The sequence below is a fragment of the Mesoplodon mirus genome (genome assembly GCF_964341445.2).
Source record: "Mesoplodon mirus genome assembly, chromosome: 10".
Lineage (NCBI taxonomy): Eukaryota > Metazoa > Chordata > Mammalia > Artiodactyla > Ziphiidae > Mesoplodon > Mesoplodon mirus.
The window spans coordinates 89,393,803-89,418,728 of NC_138986.1; the positions used below are offsets into that span (position 1 = coordinate 89,393,803).

General features: G+C 36.6%; 1 protein-coding gene across 3 annotated transcripts in view; it reads left to right on the forward strand.

The window, feature by feature from the left end:
* Nucleotides 1-8,976, forward strand: part of LOC309811101 (regulating synaptic membrane exocytosis protein 1-like) — a gene marked incomplete at both ends in the record, with an annotated part of 212,974 nt that extends 203,998 nt beyond the window's left edge. For 2 of the 3 annotated variants that reach the window (XM_082633685.1, XM_082633687.1), the window contains 2 exons: nucleotides 6,718-6,931; nucleotides 8,902-8,976. In XM_082633685.1, coding sequence (XP_082489811.1) covers nucleotides 6,718-6,931; nucleotides 8,902-8,976 — 289 coding nt within the window. The remainder of the gene's footprint in view (nucleotides 1-6,717; nucleotides 6,932-8,901) is intronic. The other variant, XM_082633686.1, reaches the window with a different exon arrangement.
* Between the last annotated feature and the right edge of the window lie 15,950 nt (nucleotides 8,977-24,926).

Genomic DNA, 24,926 nt, shown 5'->3' on the forward strand with positions numbered 1-24,926 from the left:
GTGATATCAGAGTGATGTGAGGGGAATACAGATTGAGAAAAGGGCATGAAGGTTGGTTTGTTTTGTTTTTTTTTCCTCTTCTTTTTTTGTGGTACATGGGCCTCGCACTGCTGTGGCCTCTCCCGTTGCGGAGCACAGGCTCCGGATGCACAGGCCCAGTGGCCATGGCTCATGGGCCCAGCCTCTCCGCGGCATGTGGGATCCTCCCGGACCGGGGCACGAACCCGTGTCCCCTGCATTGGCAGGCAGACTCTCAACCACTGCGCCACCAGGGAAGCCCCCTGAAGGTTGGTTTTTTAAGAGATAGTTTAGTAGAGCACCGCACAGGGTTATGAAATAAGTAGATTTTGAAGAAGTGGGAGTCATGAAGGCCGCTACTCCCTCCCTCCCTGCCTTCCCTCCTGCTTTTCTTTCATAATTTCTGCTGGTAAAAAGGAGGAGTACACTGGGAAATAAGTCAGAGAGGTTGATGGGGACTTGGGTTGGGCTTTTTCTTTCATTGCAGAATAAGGGAGTCCTGTCTATAGGTAGAGGAAGAAGCCCAGGAAGAAAGAGGTGTGAGGATGTAACATGAGTTCTGTGCTGAGAAACAGCACAATCTTGCTTCTTTAATTCTGCTCCCTGTGGTGATATCCAAACCAGTCATATGAGCATGACCCATTGCTGGAACCAAGAAAGAATTTTAAATACACACAAGAAGAGGGTATAGATGCATCCAGGCCACCAAGACGTGGCATCCAGGTGGGAATGAGTCCTGACCAGGTCTGAGTGATGCCTGTGCGGGGAGGCACTTGGGTACATCCTTCTGCGAGGAGAGCTCTGTCCCCTGGTGGCTCTCGTCCTTAGGAACTACTCTGTGGGCTGGATTTTTCCCCACTTTTGTTGAGACTGGAAGAGAACGCCCCTCTAAGGCATCCCATGGAGAAAGCGAGAACCGGAGACCTCACTCTCAGACCCCAATCAAGAAGCCTCATCTCACCAACCCTCTTGCTGTGGCCTCTGGGGAAAGAGTCATTGCTTCCCATGCACCTAGCATGCCCTGGGAGATCCCACGGTCTTAGTTGTACCAGCACTTAGTGGACCATCACTGGGTTCCCAAGTCACCAAGATAGCTTTTTGAGTCTTTCAGAAGGGCACAGTCGCTTGAAGTCAATTTTGGGAATAAATACCATAAAGGAGCTGAGAAATGAGGGGAAGTAGAATTGAGCGGGACTATAGCATCTGTAGAAGCATCATGACTGAGCTCATCGGCAGACCTTTTGCTTTTCCATAGTCAGCTTTGTTCACATACCATCAATTAGCCACGATCGAAAATGGAGATTTCCTCCCCGTGAGCGCTTTCCTGAGTCCAAAAACACTTTCATTTGCAAGTTGAATCTGCATTTATTCTCATGCTTTCTGTGAGCTCAATAAAAGATCTGAAGTATGTGAAATTATTTATGCATTTATTTCTAATTTTTTAAAATTTTTATACAATTTTTAAAGATAATACTCCATTTACAGTTCTTACTAAATATTGGCTATATTCCCCGTGTTGTACAGTACTCCTTGCAGCCCATCTTACACCCAAGAGTTCATACTTCCTACTCCCCCTCCCCTGTATTTCCCCTCCCCCCTCCCCAGTGGTAACCACTAATTTGTTCTCTAACTGCGAGTCTGCTTCTTTTATGTTATATTCACTAGTTTGTAGTATTTCTTACATTCCACATACAAGTGATATCATACAGTATTTGTCTTTATCTGTCCGACTTATTTTACTTTATTTTATTGGTCACACCATGCAGCTTGCAGGATCTTAGTTCCATTACCAGGGATTAAACCCAGGCCCTGGCAGTGACAGTGCCGAGCCCTAACCACTGGACCACCAGGGAATTCCCTGTCTGATTTATTTTGCTTAGCATAATGTCCTCCAAGTCCATCCATGTTGCTGCAAATTGCAAAATTTCTTTCTTTTTTATGGCTGAGTAATATTCCATTGTATATATGCCACATCTTCTTTATCCATTCATCTGTTGATGGATGCATAGCTTGCTTCCATGTCTTGACAACTGTAAATAATGCTGCTATGAACACTGAGGTGCATGTATCTTTTCAAATTAGTGGGGGTTTTTTTGTTTTTTTCAGATATATAGCCAGAAGTGGCATTGCCAGATCATATGATAGCTCTATTTTTTAGTTTTTTGAGAAACCTCCACACTGTTTTCCACAGTGTCTGAACCAATTTACATTCCCACCAAAAGGGTACAAGGGTTCCCTTTTCTCCACACCCTCTCCAGCATTTGTTATTTGTGTTCTTTTTGATCATGGCCATTCTGACAGGTGTGAGGTGATATCTCATTGTGGTTTTGATTTGCATTTCCCTGATGATTAGTGATGTTGAGGACTTTTTGTGTACCTGTTGGCCACCTGTATGTTTTCTTTGGAAAAATGTCTATTCAGTTCTTCTGCCCATTGTTTAATCGGGTTGTTTTGGTTGTTGAGTTGTATTAGCTGTTTATATATGTTAGATATTAACCCCTTATCAGTCATATCATTTGCAAATATTTTCTCCCATTCAGTAGGTTATCTTTGCATTTTGTCGATGGTTTCCTTTGCTTTGCAAAAGCTTTTAAGTATAATTGGGTCCCATTTGTTTATTTTTGCTTTTATTTCCTTTACTTTAGGAGATAGATCCAAAAAATAATGCTTTGATTTATGTCAAAGAGTGTTCTGCCTACGTTTTCCTCTAGGTGTTTTATAGTATCTGGTCTTACATTTAGGTCTCTAAACCATTTTGAGTTTATTTTTTTATATGGTGTTAGAGAATACCCTAATATCATTCTTTGACTAAAGTATGCAAATTTAGAATGATATATTCAGGTAGAAAATAAAGCAAAGCCCCAAACAAAATTAGTTTCAATAAAATGGGAATAATAATACTGTCTACTTCATAAAGTTATTATGTGGTTAAACATATGCATTTCTTCTTAAAATTAGGTTGTATAAATGGTCAACTCTTCTGTGGATTTTAATGCTGTCAAATACATTCACTTTTTCAATTCTTTAATAGCAGTCATTTGTTAGCCAATGAGATACCTAATGAGGTAGAACTAAATTTTTCCTTCTTTATAATATAAAATATTTCAGACATACAGGAGTATTATGTAACATATATGTAAAGCATAAAGCAATAAAACAAAACATACATCATACATTCACCATGAAGCTTAAGAAATAAAATATTTCTATTACTTTTGAGGCCCACAGCTGGAAAAATTTCATATCTCCATGAAAAAATACTTATTTGTTGAGTACATTTATTGTTCTGTATGTTTACTGCACTCAACAAGTTAAAACAAGTTTAGTTTACTGGACAGATGTATACATATACATATAGAAACTTGTTCATTGTGTTGTTCAAATCTCCCTATCATTATTTATTTTTGATCTGTCTGATCTGTCAACCACACAGAGAGAGGTGTGTAAAAATATCCTACTCTGATGGTAGATTTCTCTGTCCTAATAGTTTTATCAACTTTTTGGCTTTATACGTTATTATATGCAATCAAGTTTAGAATTGTCACATACAACAGGAAATGAACACTTCTTTAACAGTAACACCCTCTTTATCTCAAGTAATGCTTTGTGCCTTACATATTACACCAGTTTTGTTTTGCTCTTGTTGCTGTTTTGTTATTGTTACTCTTTCCCTGGTATATATTTTTTCCATCTTTTTATTTAAAACATTCTGTGCTTTTAGAGTTTGGGTATTTCTCTTCTTAACCTCATTTAACTGAATATTTTAAGTCTAATATGATGAACTTTGTCTTTTCATAATGCTGTAGTCCATTACACTTACTGTGACTCCTGATATGTTGGATTGTTTCTGCCATCACATGCTCTATTTCTAATTGTCTGTGTTTGTTTGTTTCAATTCTTATCTTCTTTGGATTGACTTTTTTCTCATTCCGTGTTTTTCTATCTCCCGATTTGGATGTTATACACTCTACTTCAATTATTTTTGGTGACTGCCTAACTGGAATTTTTATTTTCAGTCACATGTACAAAAGTTAAAACTGAAGTTCTTGCTCACAGAGCCTCCATCCATGTCCCCAGGGCAGCCGTCAGCTTCAGAGCTATGTCATCTCGGAATTACTGCTCCCGTTTCATATTTCTCCTTTGAGGAACTCCATACTCTCTCCTCAGCTCAAACATGAATTAAAAGTTATCCTTTTAAATATTTTATCCAGCATTTCTAGCATTTTTGGCAGTAAGATTTTCCAGGATATTTAGTCTTCAGTATAAACGCATTTGTTTTTGTTTTATCTCAAGACGGACTATATAAAAAATATATTTATATATATATGACTTTTCCATTCAACAAAGATGTATTGACTACTACTAAGGGGATGTATGTTTTTATTAGCTTGCTGAACTGTGCATTTCTAACACTATTTACTGTTTGGTAGAAGAGAAGTGTCATGTACAGAAACAGTAATAATATATTGTAGAAATAATATTAAGTAGCCTGTGAGGGACCAGAGGAAACGCTATGAGATAGCATTAGAGAAAGGTTTCATCTCAGTGCTCAGTGTCCTGCACAAATATATTGTACAAAGGTTTCCTGAAACAGATGCCTTTTGATTGGACCCTATAGGATGGATGAAAGTCCTTTATGTGTGAATTTTTTAAAGTCAGAAAGACTTTGATTTTCAAGCTGTTATGCCTTAGTATAAATCAAATACTAAATCAGGAGTTGACAACCAGGTGCATGGGCTAAATCTGGCCAACCATCTTTTTTTGTAAATAAAGTTTTATTGGAACACAGCCATGCTTACAAGTTACATATTGTATATGCTACTTTCCTGCTACAGCAGTGCAGCTGAGTAGTTGCCAACCGATATTGCCTGGCCCACAAAGTCTGAAATGTTTACAAACTGGCCTTTTACCATAAAGTTTGCCAGCACCCAAACTAAAACATGTTGTGTATCATTATACATTTATAGGGAAGCTTTTTCTTTAGCCTGGCTTTCTCCTTCATATATATATATATATATATAATTTAAATATGTTTGACTTGGTGGTTCTCACAATAAATATTTTTTCATGCACTCCCTGTCTGCTCAGCGTTTTGGAATGGGTCCAACAGCTCTTCAATAAATTGATCAGATATTCCCGCATGCATTAAATAAAATATCACAATATCCTCTCTGAACTGAAATCAGCTGGCCTTTAAACTGGGAAGGGTTTCAGCTTCTAAACTATTTTATGTGCTAGTGCAACTGTGTTTGCTTTAATTATGAGAATTAAAATAGAAAAAAGTGTCAGTTGGCAAAGCAGGAAAGGGATTTCAGAATTTTTAAAGTAATCATTAAAGTTCTGCTCAAAAGCTGTTGATGTTAAAAGGAAAATATAATGAAAGCCCAGTACTTCAAACACTGCAGTGCTTGGACTTCACTTATTGGATGCCGTTTCCAGGGAGCCCCAGTTCCCCACAGTTATCATAGATGTGGAGCATCACGCTAACTGCCTTAACTGACAAGAACATGTGTGTTCTCTGATCCTGGGGAAACTCACATCCGGCAAATGAGCTTAGATACACAGATGCATCTGCTTAGACATTTCCCACGAGTTTTTCTTTTGGTGTAAGAGCCAATGACTCTTAGGCCTGGGACAATTTTCTTAGTTCTCATCAGCAAAACGAAGGCTTCCTTTCTCTGGAGAATCACTGGCTGTCATGGTGCTCTATACAGAACATGGAACCATTTCTGTTTGTAGCAGTTTGAGAGAGAGGGGTTTGGACTGATGGGGAGCGGAGGAAACCTCAGTCATATTAAGTGTGAATGTTCTTGGGGAAATGTTTTGCCTCAACATATGTAGTTGCCCAAAGTCCAGCAGTTATAAATAAAGAGTAATAGCAACTCTCATACATATGACCTGGGAGAGATCAAGCAAAACTGGGGCATGGAAAAATCTGAATATTTGCAAGGTATGGTTTAGAACTTGTAATGTGATGTGATGCGACAGGTCTAAGCTAGCTCAACTGTAACATATATATATATATATATATACACATACACATATAAGTATATACATATAAACAGTCCAGTCTGTGTACTGTGTGGAATACTTGATGCCACACAGATGTCTCCAGGAATGGAAGTGAAGGAATATACTTCGTGGAAGACAGCTTGCCTAACAATGTAGCTTAAAATAGTCATTTCCCAAGTATGCATCATGCTTCAACCATGGGTCTTGGGACCAACTTACTGTGACAAACTTTTTAAAAACAGTAATCTGTATTAAACTTCAAACAGAATAAGACAGAAAATATCAGAGCACATTCTACAGAGTTAGGCTAAGAATCTTGTATAACGTTTGCCTTATATACACATGATTGTGCTTGTAAGATGTTGAGTCCCAGTCAAAAATACATTGAAAGTCACCTGTCAAAGAAGCAGAGGCACGGAGTGGATACAGGAATTCCACTGTTGGGAAATTATATGGAATGATTATATAGAGTCTATTTATATACGATTCAGTGCTAATAAGTGCTACTGGAGCTCATAGAAGACAAGCTAATACATTTCTTACCTCTGGTGGTAAGGTTAGGGGGGAAAGTGGCTTCGTATATTTTGCTTCAGTTCAAAAGCTAGACGTCTCTTCTGCTACGAAAAAGTGTTTTTGTTCCCGTTTCCAGCATTCCCTTAGCTTGCTCCCATTTTCTCTTCTGCCCAGGAGATTGCATCAACAATTCGAAAGCTATAAGGAACAAGTGAGAAAAATAGGGGAAGAAGCACGGCGTTACCAGGGTGAGCACAAAGACGATGCTCCGACCTGCGGGATATGCCACAAGACCAAGTTCGCTGATGGCTGCGGCCATCTGTGCTCCTACTGCAGCACCAAGTTCTGCGCGCGCTGCGGGGGCCGCGTGTCCCTGCGGTCCAACAACGTGAGTAGAGCCGCCCACGGTGCGCACAGGTGGATGCGCCCCGCCTCCCCCGTGACCAGAGCAGGGGAGAGCAATGCAGATAATTCATAAAAGATGCTTTCTGTATGTGTGTATCTCGATAAATGATTCCCATTCAACACCAACAGATTACCTATGGGATCAAGTTTATTTTCTGAAGAAAGTAGTTAATGTAGATTTAGTATCATGAATTATGAAACCCTTGAAGTGTGTTACCACCAATTCTTCTTGTACAAAAAAAGCAGAACATAACAACCTACCTTGAGTTTCTGCAACATATGTTTCAGATTGAACGAAGATAAAATCAAGGTAGATTGTGTGGCATTAAATTTAACCTAATGCAATCATGTATAAAGCAATAATTAGCCTCTGTGAGAGTAACTTCAAATTTGCTATCCTGTTAAAAAAAGAAAAGAGTGCTAAGTCTTATGAAAATTATTTGGATATTTAAAGTGTGTCAAATTTTTAATTTCGGGGGGGGAAGTGGTGGTTTACACTTATATCTTCCTAATTTGGAAAATCACAGTTAAAATTAAAGTGAACCTACCCATCAACATTGTATTCTTTGGTAGTGTATTTGAGTTGTAAGTAGGGTATTATTCTAAAATCTCTTCTAGGGGAATTAAGACATTTAGTAAAATAGATGCAGTATTAAACTTAAGATGAGCCTACTATTTTCTTTGTAGCCTTAACTTCTCTGAGCAACAGCTTCTTTATCTGTGAAACTGTATGGTAGTAATTAATGCATATGGTTGTTATGAGAATTAAAACAATTCAAATCTATGTATTTTTAATTTTTCTTTATGTTCCGTTCTTATGGCCACATATGTTTTCTTTTTTCCTCCTGAAAGTTTTGTGTTTTAGTTAATCCTCGTATGCTACCTTAAAGCCTTTCCAGAACAAGCTTGGATTGAGATCGTGTCTGGTGCATAAAAAGTGCACGGGACCTATTTGTTAAATTTCCCTTCTTTAGTTCTTGAACACACTTTTTGGAATGAATTCTTGCAAATGAGACCTGTGACAGTATTCAAAATATTTAACAACTCATGCAGTAAGGGTACTGTCCAATCTGAAGGGATGCTGACCCTGAACGGTAGGGTGCAAATGGGCTGAGTGCCCATAGCTGTTGAATGCTTTTAACTGCACATTATAGGTTTGAAGCAAGCCAATAACATAGAATCAAACTCATATTTTAAACAGGAGAGGGGTTTAAAGGAAATTGAGCTAAGAGGTACCTATGTTTTTGAGCAGACAAGCAGGCCTAATGTAGTTCATCCATCTTTACTAAACCCATTCAATCTTGGAAAAAATATTCAAAAAACAAAACAAAACAAAGCACAACTTAAAATATTTAATCTTGGACAAAGGACACAAAATTGTATAAAGTTGTTTTTCTCCTGTGACACTGTAAATTTTGAAATACCTGTTATGAATAAATCTTCCTTGTGGGATAATTTATGGCTAAATGGTTAACAGATTTCTTTTCTCACTTTTATTTATTACAAACACTTCCCATTCTTAGATTTTTCCAGTTCATAACTATAAATATTTTAAGAGTAATTTGATATAATTATTCATTCAAATTTTATGCATTTTAATATGTCTTTTCAATAATAGGTGGACTAAATATGATAGTGAATTAAGTTTTCTTTCTGAAGAATGATTTAAATATATATTTAATAATCCAAGTTCTTGAAAGTTCTGAAATTATAGTGCACAACTTTTGTACCTAACATATAGCAGGATCAGTATATGTGTATTTTCAATGAAAGATTGAACAATGACTATTTTTTGGTAAGAATAAATATTTACTTTTCAAACTACCTGTGCTTTTATACTTTAAAGTAACACGATTGCTTTCTTAAAATCTGTTTATTAATATATGCCTTATTTTTGTTTTTCTCTTCTTTTCCCTCTCTCTTTACTCTGCTTCCTTGGATGCTTTCCCAAAGGAGGACAAAGTGGTTAGAATCCATGATTTCTTTTCTATCGTTTGTTTTTACAATGCTGTGAACTTTATTAAGTGAATGTTTCACCTAGTGTTGTTAATCACTATATTTCACAAAGAAACTACATGCTAGGAAGAGCTCATTCGTAGCTCTCATTGAAAAATAAAATGAACATCTAGGAGCATTACAGAGTTTTATATTAATAGATAAAGTCTGGGTAGTTTGTGTTCATGGGAACAGTGATATTTTAACATAATTTAAATCATTATGAAACTCATTTGTCCTCTTAGCTCCCTGAGTTTTGAGGATGATCCATCAGCCTTCAGGAACCATAAAGTCTAATGGGCCTTACTTTTCTTATCACCCATTGGATGCATGGCGGGTGATTTGAAACTCTACAGCAGAAGGAATGGGATGTACTGATTTAGTGGAGAGAATGGATCAAATTAAAATCAAGAGCTCAGAATAAAATGATTGTTCTATAGAACACAAGTAGCAGAGTTGTCATATTGAACCACAGTTTTGCTCTTTTCTTCTCCCTCATGCATTGAAATCACTCCTAAGGAAGTAAAAGGTCACCTTTAACTCTTATCAGCCTCGGAAATCACAGAGGGTGTACTCAGTAAGATAGGACACAAGTGGAATCTTACATCAGCCTGCCCTTTGCAGACATACTATACACTTTCATTTGGTGTAAATTACAATTTCCCGATATGAGACTGAGGCAATGAGTATTTTGGGTTCAATATATCAACTCAGCTGCCTCTGTTCAACTCTTTTAAAGTTTAGATTACATACTGCAGTGTGTAGGCAGCAAGCCTGACATTAAGCTGAACATTAACTTGTGTTTTTAAACTTGATGTTAGTATATGTTCATAAGTTTTTTTCTATGAAAAAGAAATCAGGTTGAAAATTATATAGGGTAGTTATTTTCACTAAATGTGTTTGCTTGTACCATTGGTGGTACGTGAGATTATTTTAGGGGCTATTATTTTAATGTAATACTGGTTTCCCCCACTATCTGAAAATAGAGATTTTCTACAAAACATTTTGTAAGACCAAATGGCATAAAGGGAAGAAACAATTACCTCTGGACATATCTTGTTAATGAATGCACAAAATAAATCAGATAAGGCACAGATGCCCACAGACACATTTCAAAGCTGTGGTGGCTGGATGCTGGGATGTTAAGTGTGGTCCCTGGAGAAGGAGCTTGGCAGGGCTGCTCTCTCTGCTCTGGGTGTGTGCTACCTCTATAACAGCTCACTCCAAAACACGGAACGCTATTTTCACATCTCACCTTTTTTCATAAAAGTGAAAATCCTCTTTGGATTTCTTTCATTTAGTGAAAACAGATACTAGTGTAGATCTTTTGTAAAAGCAAAGTGGAGTGAAGGGAACTTTTAAAAAGTGGGGGATACGTGTAATGTATTGTATTAGGAAAAAAAACATAATTAGACTATCACACTTTCGGTTTCATGAACACTACTTTGGATGAGTCTACATGTGAAATGTAGGTAATTTTAAAATCCTTTAAAGAATAAAAGTTTAAGTACATAAATAATGCTGGTGTTGTGCAGACTTCAGCTACTTCCATAGGGCTGGCCAGATTGATTGTTCTCATACAGGTAGGGTATTTGTGCTTGTTATGATGACTGACTCTGTAATAAGAATTCAGGGAGATTTTGTGGTTGTCAGTCAAAAATAGAATGAAAAAACATGTAAAATACAATCGCTTTCAATTATTATCTTCACCTTGATTAGAACGCATATATCTACCATTTATGTTTAAGTACTTCATCAGAATTTCATTAAAATGCTTCCTAGCTGATTGAGGTTGATGATGAATTTCCTTTTTGGTCCAAGGAAACTGAAGTCAGATTTTGTCTTAGTTGTGTTAAAGAGAATAGACAAGTATTAAGCAAAGTATTTGATTGCTATTTCTTTCCCTATTACTCTGAGATCATTTATTTTTCATAGAGAAATTATAATTTACAGATGTGTGGAGGGGGTGCTTTTATGAGAGGAAAGCAAAGACTAATAAGGATGAATAAAACTTTCCTAAAAGGAATCTCCATCTTGTTCAATAGAATAATGATGAGGTCTACTTAGTTTGTTAAATTGGTGAATAAAGTGACTAAAATACTAGTGTATATGACATGAAGACCTAAGGATAGCTAAGACGTAAATATTTCTTTACTGAGTCCAGTGAAAAGTATTAATGATCACATTTTTTGCAGCCTGGCAATATTTTATTTTACAACTTCATTCTTAGTCTGAATCACCTCTGCTAATCAGGGAGATTGTGTACTTATAAAGAAAACAGCTTGTCACGAAGAATCACTTTGCACTTGATGCATGTATAAAATAATCTCACTATAAATTATGACGTGTGTAAAGGGCAAAGTGCACACTCTCAGAGATAAAATGATAATTTTTATTTCATCGAAAGACTTTTCTGAAGCGTAAATATGTAGGAATACTGCGGATTTCCCCACAGCCTATCTAAATTGTTATTTTTTTTACATCTTTATTGGAGTATAATTGCTTTACAATGGTGTGTTAGTTTCTGCTTTATAACAAAGTGAATCAGCTGTACATAAACATATATCACCATACCTCCTCCCTCTTTCATCTCCCTCCCATCCTCCCTATCCCACCCCTCTAGGTGGTCACAAAGCACCGAGCTGATCTCCCTGTGCTATGCGGATGCTTCCCACTAGCTAACTATTTTACGTTTGGTAGTGTATATATGTCCATGCCATTCTTTCACTTTGTCCCAGCTTCCCCTTCTCCCTCCCCGAGTCCTCAAGTCCATTCTTTATGTCTCTGTCTTTATTTTTGTCATGCTCCTACATTCTTCAGAACCTTTTTTTTTTAATTCCATACATATATGTGTTATCATACAGTATTTGTTTTTCTCTTTCTGACTTCCTTCACTCTGTATGACAGCCTCTAGGTCCATCCACCTCACAACAAATAACTCAATTTTGTTTCTTTTTATGGCTGAGTAATATTCCATTGTATATGTGTGCCACATCTTCTTTATCCATTCATCTGTCGATGGACACTTAGGTTGCTTCCATGTCCTGGCTACTGTAAATAGAGCTGCAATGAACATTGTGGTACATGACTCTTTTTGAATTATGTTTTTCTCAGGGTATATGCCCAGTAGTGGGATTGCTGGGTCGTATGGTGGTTCAATTTTTAGTTTTTTAGGGAACTTCCACATTGTTCTCCATAGTGGCTGTATCAATTTACATTCCCACCAACAGTGCAAGAGGGTTCCCTTTTCTCCACATCCTCTCCAGCATTTATTATTTGTAGATTTTTTGATGATGGCCATTCCGACTCGTGTGAGGTGATACCTCATTGTAGTTTTGATTTGCATTTCTCTAATGATTAGTGAAGTTGAGCATCCTTTCATATGTTTGTTGGCAATTTGTATATCTTTTTCGGAGAAATGTCTATCTAGATGTTCTGCCCATTTTTGGATTTGGTTGTTTGTTTTTTTGATAGTGAGCTGCATGAGCTGCCTGTATACTTTGGAGATTAATCATTTGTCAGTTGCTTCATTGGCAAATATTCTCTCCCATTCTGATGGTTGTCTTTTCATCTTGTTTATGGTTCCCTTTGCTGTGCAAAAGCTTTTAAGTTTCATTAGGTCCCATTTGTTTATTTTTGTTTTTATTTCCATTTCTCTAGGAGGTGGGTCAAAAAGGATCTTGCTGTGATTTATGTCATAGAGTGTTCTGCCTATATTTTCCTCCAAGAGTTTTATAGTGTCTGGCTTTACATTTAGGTCTTTAATCCATTTTGAGTTTATTTTTGTGTATGGTGTCAGGGAGTGTTCTAATTTCATTCTTTTACATGTGGCTGTCCCGTTTAACCAGCACCACTTATTGAAGAGGCTGTCTTTTCTCCATTGGGTATTGTTACCTCCTTTATTAAAGATAACATGACCATATGTGTGTGGGTTTATCTCTGGGCTTTCTATCCTGTTCCATTTATCTATATTTCTGTTTTTGTGCTAGTACCATACTCTCTTGATTATGTAGCTTTGTGGTATGGTCTGAAGTCAGGGAACCTGATTCCTCCAGCTCCGTTTTGCTTTCTCTCAAATTGCTTTGGCTATTCATGGTCTTTTGTGTTTCCATACAAATTGTGAAATTTTTTGTTCTAGTTCTGTGAAAAATGCCAGTGGTAGTTTGACAGAGCTTGCACTGACTCTGTAGATTACTTTGGGTAGTATCATCATTTTCACAATGTTGATTCTTCCAATCTAAGAGCATGGTATATCTCTCCATCTGTTTGTATCATCTTTAATTTCTTTCATAAGTGTCTTATAGTTTTCTGCATACAGGTCTTTTGTCTCCTTAGGTAGGTTTATTCCTAGGTATTTGCAGTGGTAAATGGGAATGTTTCCTTAATTTCTCTTTCAGATTTTTCATCATTTGTGTATAGGAATGCAAGAGATTTCTGTGCATTAATTTTATATCCTGCTACTTTACCAAATTCATTGATTAGCTCTAGTAGTTTTCTGATAGCATCTTTGGGATTTTCTATGTATAGTATCATATCATCTGCAAACAGTGACAGTTTTACTTCTTCTTTTCCAATTTGGATTCTTTTTATTTCTTTTTTTTTCTCTGATTGCTATGGCTAAAACTTCCATAACTATGTTCAATAGTAGTGGTGAGAGTGGACAACTTTGTCTTATTCCTGATCTTAGTGGAAATGGTTTCAATTTTTCACCATTGAGAATGATATTGTCCATGGGTTTGTCATATATGGCCTTTATTATATTAAGGTAAGTTCCCTCTATGCATACTTTCTGCTGAGTTTTTATCATAAATGGTTGTTGAATTTTTTCAAAAGCTTTTTCTGCATCTATTGAGATGATCATATGGTTTTTCTTCTCCAATTTGTTAATATGGTTTATCACATTGATTGATTTGCATATATTGAAGATTCCTTGCATTTCTGGGATAAACCTCACTTGATCATGGTGTATGATCCTTTTAATGTGCTGTTGGATTATGTTTGCTAGTATTTTGTTGAGGATTTTGCATCTATGTTCATCAGTGATTTTGGTCTGTAGTTGTCTTCTTTTTGTGACATCTTTCATCTGGTTTAGGTATCAGGGTGATAGTGGTCTTGTAGAATGAGTTTGGGAGTGTTCCTGCCTCTGTTGTATTTTGGAAGAGTTTGAGAAGGATAGTTGTTAGCTCTTCTCTAAATGTTTGATAGAATTTGCCTGTGAACCTATCTGGTCCTGGGGTTTTGTTTGTTGGAAGAGTTTTAATCACAGTTTCTACTTCAGTGCTTGTGATTGGTCTGTTTATATTTTCTATTTCTTCCTGGTTCATTCTCAGGAGATTGTGCCTTTCTAAGAATGTGTCAATTTCTTCCAGGTTGTCTATTTTATTGGCATACAGTTGCTTGTAGTAATCTCTCATGATCCTTTGTATTTCTGCAGTGTCAGTTGTTACTTCTCCTTTTTCATTTCTAATTCTACTGATTTGAGTCTTCTCCCTTTTTTTCCTGATGAGTCTGGCTAATGGTTTATCAATTTTGTTTATCTTCTCAAAGAATCAGCTTTAATTTTATTGATCTTTACTTTGGTTTCCTTCATTTCTTTTTCATTTATTTCTGATCTGATCTTTATGATTTCTTTCCTTCTGCTAACTTTGGGGTTTTTTAAATTCTTTTTTCTCTAATTGCTTTATGTGTAAGCTTCGGTTGTTTATTTGAGATTTTTCTTGTTTCTTGAGGTAGGATTGTATTGCTATATACTTCTCTCTTAGAACTGCTTTTGCTGCATCCCATAGGTTTTGGGTCATCATGTTTTCATTGTCATTTGTCCCTAGGTATTTTTTTGATTTCCTTTTTGATTTCTTCAGTGATCCCTTGGTTATTTAGTACTGTATTGTTTAGCCTCCATGTGTTTGTATTTTTTACAGATTTTTTTTTCCTTTAATTGATATCTAGTCTCCTGGCATTGTTGTCAGAAAAGATACTTAATACGATTTCAATTTCCCTAAATTTACCAAGGCTTGATTTGTGACCCAAGATATGATCTATCCTGGAGAATGTTTCATGAGCACTTGAGAAAAATGTGTATTCTGTTGTTTTTGAATGGAATGTTCTATAAATATCAGTTAAGTCCATCTTGTTTAATGTATCATTTAAAGCTTGTGTTTCCTTATTTATTTTCATTTTGAATGATAAGTCCATTGGTGAAAGTGGGGTGTGAAAGTCCCCTACTATGATTGTGTTACTGTCAATTTCCCCTTTTATGGCTGTTAGCATTTGCCTTAAGTATTGTGGTGCTCCTATGTTGGGTGCATATATATTTACAATTGTTATATCTTTAAATTGTTTTTGTCTTTGTTTATCATCTGTTTGATGATAGGGTATTAACTTTAGATAACTCCTTTAGGAAATTAACATTTTGGTCTTACTAAGTGAACTGAATTACATCCTCTAAATTCAATTCCTTTGCAATTTCCTGTAAAATTTGATCAGTATTTCCTGTTTGGTGGGGGTAACTGGCTAATGAATAAAGCAACTAAAAATGAACTTGCTATCTTTCTAGTTAATCTTTACTTTCATGCAAATAAAAGTGTCAGGTGTTATATGTTAAGAGTATTTTATAATAAATGTCAGCATTATTCTGAAAAACAGAACATGACCATTTTCTTATGTTTTTAATGTGAAAGGTACACATATCTACATCATGTACAAAGAAATTTTTTATATCAAGATAATTAGTGAGATACAATGTTTACAAAGTCATGATTTTTTTAAAACTGGCTCCTCATACCTTTTCATTGGTGTTTGTTTATAGAAATCATACTAAATGATATGCTGATAAAGTATGTTTTTATAGAAAAAAACTCAAAATGAAAGGGTTGGGTGGAATGGGACAGCACCAACTGAGTTTGGAACTGTCCTCACCCCAAGGTGTTATCTGTAGGTAGGTTGATTCTGGCGGCAATAAAGAACTTTGCTTTCACGGACTCTGTTTTAAATACCAAAATTGTTTTGTTTTGTTTTTACTCTCACTAAGGTTAGATAAATATTGGCAATTCAGTAGAATCATACCCATTTTTTAAAATGATTTGCATGATTGTGTTAAATATTTATTCTCATTATGAAAAAAATTCTCAGAATTATCCATATTTGGTCCATGGTATGATGAGCCATCTGATCATAATTTTCAACCTTCAATCTTTTGGAAAAAAATGACTGTAAGAGTTTGCCTGTGCCCACTTTCAAGTTTCTCTCTCTCTCTCTCTCTCTCTCTCTCTCTCTCTCGCTTTTTTAACTAGATGCTTTGACGATGGATTTCTTTGCAAGAATGTTCTCTTAGAGATTATTCCCAGAAAGACAGTATGGGCCTAAGTAGAAAAGTTTATAAATAATAAACATATTAGTAAGGAAATATTAGGGTACACTGAGAGGAGAACATTCATTAAGCAATTTAATTGATTAGATTTCTCAAGGTTTCCCTTACTGTGTTGTGCTTGTCTGAGAGAGGAGTAAAACATCAAGTTGTAAAAACTTTCATTAGATAATCAAAATAATAAAATAATAAAAATTTTATTACAAATCAGTTTTAGGGATTTGCTATACTTTTTTTCACGTCTATAGAATTTTAATCTCTTGAATTTAGCATTACTATTCTGGAAACATTTGTTAATATTCATTAATCATTGGGATGTTTATAGTCCTGGTTTTGTCCCCACTCCTGAAATCATAGTTTAAAACCTTTATAAAACCTGTTTCCAGAAATTACAGTTTCACAAACCAATGTTCAATACAGATGCATCTTAGGGTATAGAGAAAACCCTTCTAATTTAAGGAAAGGGACTGTGAGAGGCAGAGTTTTCACAAAGCTAAAGATTAACCCATGGCAAACTGCCTAGCTTTCTGTGAACCTAAGTGGTCAGATCTCTTGTTCATTTACCTAGAAGTGGAATTACCGTGTCATGTGATAGCCTTATGTTTAACAACTTGAGGAACTGACTGTTTTCCCAAGTAGCTGTATAGTAGTATTTGTGGGTTCTAATTTCTCCACATTCTCATCATTACTTGTTACTACCTGAATTTGTTTCTGCTATAGCCATCATGTTGCATGTGAAGTGATGTGGCATCCTGTTGTGCTTTTCTCAAAGCTGTTTTTAAACCAAAATTATCAAACTAGTTTTATATCTCCAAGGATTTACTTTGTGTGGATTTAGATTCTTACATTAAAATGTTTCTAAGTTAGTCATTTCTTGAGAATAGATTTTTTTAAGCTATCATATTCAAAGCATTAGAAGTTTGGTTTCTTTCTTCTCTGGTGATTCTTTATGTCTCTTATGTTACAATTTCATAAGTACTTATTAACCTATATAAAGCAATCAGAACAGGAGCTCTGTTGAGTTTAGGGTAACTTGGAATCTAATATCTGTCTAGACCAGCTATCCCTAGGGTGCACACAAAGTAAGAGACTTTCATTGCCAATTGAAAAGACTATTTTTTAAACATGTGGAGAGAACTAGCAGCTTCTGTTTTCAGAAGTAGGTTCAAATTCAGCCGTAGGTCCAAAATTAACACAGAAGCTTAAGCCCAGATTTTAAAAGACCATTCTTTTTTCAGCATGTGCAGGATATTTTCTTGAGTGATGAGAGCTTTCAGCAGTACGCAAATAGACCCACATAGAGATGCAGTAATGACCAGATTTTCTGTCACCAGCCATCCAACTCTCCATACATCCCTGAGGTCTTCCTCCAACAGATTTCAGCAGTAGATAGATTCCATATCATTGCTGCCACTAGTAGGGAATAAATTATTAGTTTCAAGCAAAGCATATTTTATCTGATATTTGTATAGCTACTCCAGCTCTGTTTTGGTTTCTATTTACATGGTATATCCTTTTCCATTCTTTTAATTTAATCATACATTTGTCTTTGAATCTAAAGTGTGTCTTATACAAACAACATATACTTAGATTTGGGGATTTTTTTTAATCCAGGATGACAATCTCTGCCTTTTGATTAAATTTTTAATCCTTTCATATTTAATGTTTTTATTGATATGATTGTATTTTTGTCTCCTAGTTTACATTGTGCTTTTTATCTCTCTTCTTTTTTTTTTTTTTTTTGTTCCTCACTGTTCCTCCTTTACTGTTTTATTTTGCATTAAAGGATTATTTTCTAGGCATGTTTGAATTATTTCAGTGATTTTTAACTGTATTTTCTGATTTATTTTCTCAGTGACTCTAGGGTTTCCAGTATACTCTTTTTTCCCATCTTTATTGAGATATAATGCCATGTAACATTGTGTAAATCTAAGGTATACAATGTGATGATTTGATACATGTATCTATTACACCCATCTTGCCAGAATCTACTTCACATTTATACTACCTTAATCCCAGTGAAAGCTAAAAATGTCCATTCTACATAGCTCTATTCACCCTTCTCCCTGTTTTTGTGCTATCATTTTTATATATTTTATGTCTCTATGTTACAAGTCCAATAATACATTGTTGTAACTATCACTTTATATGGTTTTATCTTTTAATGAAGCTGAGAGAAGAAATCCGAGCAAGTATACATTTACAGGATCTGTTATATAACATTCTTATTTACTATTTTTGTTCCCTTAACTTCCTCCTGTGGCTTCAAGTTACCATCTGTTGTCATTTCCTAACTTCAGTCCAAAGTTACTTCCATCCATCTCCTTTGTGCTATTATTGCCAAATATATGTGATTTCTTTATGCTATAGACTTAACAATACTAGTATATTAATGCTGTGTTATACTACTTTTAAATAATTTAAGATAACAAAGAAGAAATATGAAATTATACTTTCATAATTACCCCTGTTATTATTTTTACCATAGTTTTTTTTCACATGTGAATTCATATTACTGTCTAGCCTAAAGAATTTCATTTAGTATTTCTTAAAGATGAGTCTTCTAGCAATGAATTCTGTCAGATTTTGTTTACCTAGCAGTGTATTTCTCCTTCATTTTTGAAAGATAGTTTTGCTGGTTTTGGGATTCTTGGTTAACAGTTTCTTTTTCCTTCTTTCAGCACTTCAAATATATCATCCCAGTCCCTCTGGCTTCCACTGTCTTTGATGAGAAGTCAACTGTTAATCTTATTAAGAGCTCTTGTGTGTGATGAGTCTATTTTCTCTGTTACTTTCAAAAATTTCTCTTTGCCTTTCATTTTCAACGTTAACTGTGATGTGTATCTGTCTAAGTATGGATCTCCTTGTGTCCTTCCTAGTTGGGTTCATTAGTTTCTTAGACATGCAGATTAGTGTTTTCCATCAAATTTGGGAAAGTTTCAGCCCTTAATGCTTTGATTTTTTTTTTCTCTTTCTCTCTCTCCTCATTATGGCAGCTCCTACTGCACATATGTTGGTGGAGCTAATGGTGTCCCACATTCCTCCGAGGTTCTGTTCAGTTTTCTTCATTTCTTCTCTTTTCATTAGGTCACATAATCATTATTGATCTATCTTTAAGTTCATGGATTCTTTCTTCTGCCAGCTCAAATCTAATGTTGAACCCTCCTAGTAAATTTTTCATTTTGGTTATTCTTTTCAACTCCAGAATCATTTTATTTCTTTAGTGAGTTATATCTCTTTATCTATCTTCTCTATTTGTGAGATATTTTTTCATAGCTTGCTTTATTCTTTGAGAATAGTTCCTTTAGCTCTTTGAAAATATTTACAACAGTTTTTTTTTTTAATGTCTTCATCTGGTATGTCCAACATCTGAGCCCTCTCTGAAGGGGGTCCTTTTTTTTTTTCTTCTGTGAACGAGTTGCATGTTGCTATTTCTTTGCATGCCTCATAATTTATAGTTGAATAGTGGCCATTTTAGATTATATATTTAGCAAATCTGGATACCGATCCCAGTTTCCACTCCTGGGGCCTTCTTTTTTGCTTGTTTGCTTCTTTATCTGTTTAGTGAGTTGGTTGCACTATTTCAGTGAAATCAATTTCCCCTGCAGTGTGCAGCCTCTGATGTTGCTACTCATGGGCACAGCTTTGGCATGCACACATCACTCTAGCCTTCCCATCAGGGATGCTGGTGTTTTCAACCAGGCAGTCTTTAACCACTGCTCTCTTTTCTTGATCTCCCAGTTAAGATCTTAGTATTCTGCTTTTATTGAAGCCAGTCTTCAAAGTCTGCTCCAATTCCAGACTCTCCTTATCTGCTTCCCTGTTTCTTTCTGTTAAGCTTCTTGCTTGTCTTTTGTTTCCCCTGTTGTTATCATGGAGCTGTCAGTCTTCTCCTTATGGCTCAGCACCAAAATCTGCATTGTTTTTAACAGTGGTGCTATGCTTGGGTGTTCCCAACTTCTGTTCCAAATAAAATCAGTTCCCTTAGAGAAAGATACAAAACTCTTTCTTTCTATCGCTTGTCTCTTCCCCAGTCAGAACTCGATGCCACCGCTCTGGAGCTGGGGTTAGGGATGGCAGCCTGCTTCTCTCAGATAGACACCCCTGCTCCATGAGTGTCACACTGGATGATGTCAGTAATCCCTGGTATTCTTGATGTGTGCAACTTCCACCCTATGAGCAAGCTGGGACAAGGGTGCTTGGGGTCCAGCAATCTTGGTCTGCCACAGCAGAGGTAGAGATTTAACCCAGGATTGGTAGATGGGTGGAGGAAGTGAGCCCTTGTCCACTCAATGGCACTTGCCTGGAATAGAGCTGGAAGTGGGGATGAGAAATGCTTCTGACCTTACCTGCTCGGGCAGGAACTATAGCCCTTGACTGGGGGCTGGGGGAAGAGGGAGCCCATGTGCTTGGCTGCACCCACAGATGGAACTTCCATCTTGCTGAGCTTGGACGGGTGAAGGGAGTGAGTTGTAGCTCAAATGCCACAGACCCTCACTGTTCTTATGGACATTTAGTAGAGTTTCTTGAATAAATGTTTGTCCATTTGCTATATGCCCTTTGGATAATTTCTAGGGACTTTAAATGGTTATTTTTAAAAAGTAATTTTCACTAGTTATGGAGTGGAAGTCTACTGAGCTCCTCTAGAAGTGTCTTTCAAACAGACTCTTGATGGTTCTATGTTAACACTCATCTATTCATTTATTAATTCATTTTTCATTCATTAATTTACCTTTTTTCCCATAGGATGTTTATATATAATTTTATTCTTTTAGAATCAACTACTAATTGCTTTAACAAATGCAATTTTGATGGTGATACATGCCAAGATGCACTCTTTCTGTTTAATTTCATATAAAAAATTCTTTCTGTGAACTTACTATTTAACAGTTTCAGATTAAAGTGTGTGTGTGTTTGTGTGTGTGTGTGTTATGTTTGCATTATGCATAATAATATTTATGGAATACCACATTAAAGAAATAGGATTCTCAAAAGCTTCCTCTTAGTGTACATGATGACAAGTATCTGGTAATTCTATGAACATCCCTACTCAAACTTTTTAGTGCCAAAAGTATTTTACGCCTATTTATTTAAAAGCCACAAGTCTAATAGACTATGACTATTTCCCATATTCTATTTACTAGAGCTGTCTTGGAGAGACCTTTAAAAGTTTATAAAATATGTTCTAAACTTATTAGTTTTGCAGACAATTAAAACGTTTTTAATATGTTCTAAATCTTGTAGTCATAACTGAAGTTAGGAACCTAGATCTTAAGAAGTCGTTTTCATATACTTCTTTACTATGGCATTTAATAAATGTATTCATTGAGTATTTCATTGCTATGTAATATGTACATGCAATAGAGTCTTTTCTTACATAAACTTCAACAGCAAATATTTTGTTTCTAAAATTCCATTTGAATTGTTTCATAATGGAAGAAAAAAGAACTTTGTGCGTTTAATTTCTAAACATCTGTGTTGTCAAAAATTAAATTTTCTTAAAAATCAATCAAGTATTTTTATTGACCAATAACATACTGTTGTAGCCACTAACACCACTATCCCTGAACTATTTTAGGAACCATATCAACACTGTCACCCAACTCAGCCTTTTCTTTCTATTTACCAGGGTAGTATGTTATCTTATTTTTCTTTGAGTTCTCTATGCTCTTGGAGATTAAAGAACGAAGGACTAACCTCCTGCTTTTCTTGTGGGTTAAGTACAAGTGAAGACCCCTTGTTTTGCCCTATGTCTGACTCACTTGTTCTCTCTATCTTTGCTTTGTTTTCACGTTTTGGTAAAAAGTAAATTTAGGGTATTAAGAAGAGTTACAGGACATGGTATAAAGATGGTATTGAGGATAGTAGAAGTTATATAATGAACACTTCTTGTGTTTCTACTTTGAAATTATTATTTAAAAAGAAACAATTTTGATGATGTCTTAAAAGATGATGTCTCATTTTTTTATCATATTCACCACCTTCCATTACTAATAGTTTTCAGAATCTCAAAGCTCTTCTTACATAATAATCCTTCCACTGAATTTTGAATTATCCAAAAGCAAAATTTTCTATATCAGATTGTCTTGTTTCCATGCAAGAAATGTTTTCTCAAAACTCTAACAATACGGACTGTGGGTTTTCTTTTTTATGTCACCTTTCCCCCAATTTTTGTAATATATAAAATGGCTGTTTCTTATGGAAACATTTGCTCTGATTCCTCACAAAAATCCTACTTTTCTCAAAGGAAAATTTCACCCATTGGTTCATCCTCAAAATTTGAGATTGAGCCCTTGTCTAAATTTTAGCTTTAGATGAAGAAGAGAGCTTTCATTTTCTAACAGTCCCACCTGCCAGGTTTTGGGAAGGTGTGAGTGTGATGCTACGAGGGGAAGCTTTGCAGCAGGGAATTCAGGGCAGGTTCCTTGGTTCCCTTCACCACTGTCTGCCACTCAGACTTGAGCTCCCGGTGGCCCCCTTTCCTTTGGCAACATCCTCAGTATGATTCAGGATTGATATTTCTTTCCCTCCAATAGTTCTGTTCATCAGACTTGTCTCTGACCACTGTAGACTCCTCTAAGCTTCCCAGTGTCTGTGACAGGTCAGAGCTCTAATTGTCCTAGTAAACAGAGAGGGGGGCCTCTGGGTGGGGGAGACCTCACCTTGGCAGTCAGGTGCATCTGCAGATGTTCAAGAAGCATCTGAAACTTAACACATGCAAAATCCAACTCCCATTTTTACCCCCCCAAGCTAGCTTACTGCACAGTCTTCACTGCAGGAAAAAGCAACTCCATTATTGAAGGAGCACAAACCAAAGACCCAGGAATCCTCCTGACTTGCCTCTTTCTCTCTCTTTTTTTTTTCTTTTTTTCTCTTATATCTCATATCCAACCCATCAGGAAATCCTGTTGTCTCTTATAACCAAAATGCAACATCTTCTCATCACTTCCCCTTTCCTAACCTGCTCTGAGACACCATCTAGTCTGAATTATTGCATTGGTTTGCTAACCAACCTCTCCTTTCTGCTCCCAAAATGCCACTTCCCAAGCCCAGTCTTAGCTAGAGTGATGATTTTAAAATGGAAAACAGACCATCTCGTGTCTGTGTTCAGAACCCCATGTTGGCTTCCCATCTCATTCAAGGTAAAAGCAAAGCTCCTCAGAATGGTACCCAAACTTCATGTGATCTGTACCCACACACACAGGCACCCTCTCCTACCATCTCCCACCTGCCCACTGCCTTTGCTGGTGGCCTTCATCCTGTCCCTACTGGACACTAAACAAAAACTTGCCTAGGTCCTAACACAGCTACTGCTTCTTCTGGAGCACGCTGCCCATACCTCAGTTCTGAGCTCTGTTCTGGGTTTTGCTCAAATATTACTGTATCAAAGAGGCCCTCTCTAATCACCCTATATAAAACTGTGGACACCTCCCCTACCATGCTATCCTTTCCTATTTGTCATGTTTAATTTTTCTCCACAGTACTTTCCCCTCCTGTTTCTTTGTTCAATGTGAGCTCTGCGAAGAGGGGACTTTGTTTTATTCTGTGCAGTATTCCCAGTGCCAGCAGCAACGCCTGGTTTAGATAGGCACTTTACAAATTATGTGATTGTGTTAGGGTTTTCTAGAGAAACAGAACCAATATATGTGATTTATTATAAGGAATTGGCTTATGCAACTATGGAGACTGAGAAGCCCCATGACCTGCTGTCTGTGGTAGGGAGGCCCAGGAAAACCAGGGGTTACTTCCAGTCCAGGCCAGAAGGCCTGAGAACCAGTGGGCCCAGTGGTGGAGTCCTGACCTCAGTGCAGGAGGACACTGAAGCCCTAGCTCAAACAGTCAGAGGGACAGTGAATTCTCCCTTTCTCTACACTTTTGTTCTGTTCAGGCCCTCAAGGGATTGGATGCAGCCCACCCACACTGGGGAGGGCAATCTCCTTTACTCAGTCTCCCAATTCAAATGCTCATCTCGTCTGGAAACGCCTTCACAGACACACCCAGAATTAATATTTAACCCACTATCTGGGTACTGTGTGGCCTGGTCAAGTTGACACATCACATTACCCGTGACAGTGATGCAGTTAGTGTTTGTAGTGTGAGCTTCATGTCAGCAGGGCAGAGAACCTCTTCTCCACTCAGCACCATCCTCCTGCCTTGAGGAAGTCACTGGGCAAAGCCCCGCTGTACTTTAAATGCTCTATTTGCTTGTTAAAGTGGGGATTAAAATTTGCAGCCCTAGAGCAGCGTGCAGAGCAATGGCACAGTTTTGGAGGCCTTTTCTGCCCTCTCTCTCCCACTGGACCCTAGTCCTCCCTGCTCCATGACCACGTGCTCCTTAGCTTAAGCACCTCTGGGAACCTGTCCACATCCCAGCCTTCCCTCACCCGTGTCCTACTCAGCTTGATTCTTCTATTTTTTTTTTTTCGGATTACATTTTTTTAACATGTTTATTGGAGTATAATTGCTTTACAATGGTGTTAGTTTCTGCTTTATAACAAAGTGAATCATCTATATGTATACATATATCCCCATTCTTACCTGGACTGTGTCTTCCAAAAATTTCTCAAAGTTTCTGACCTATTCATGGTGTCCATCCTTGTTTCACAGAACATATGCAGAT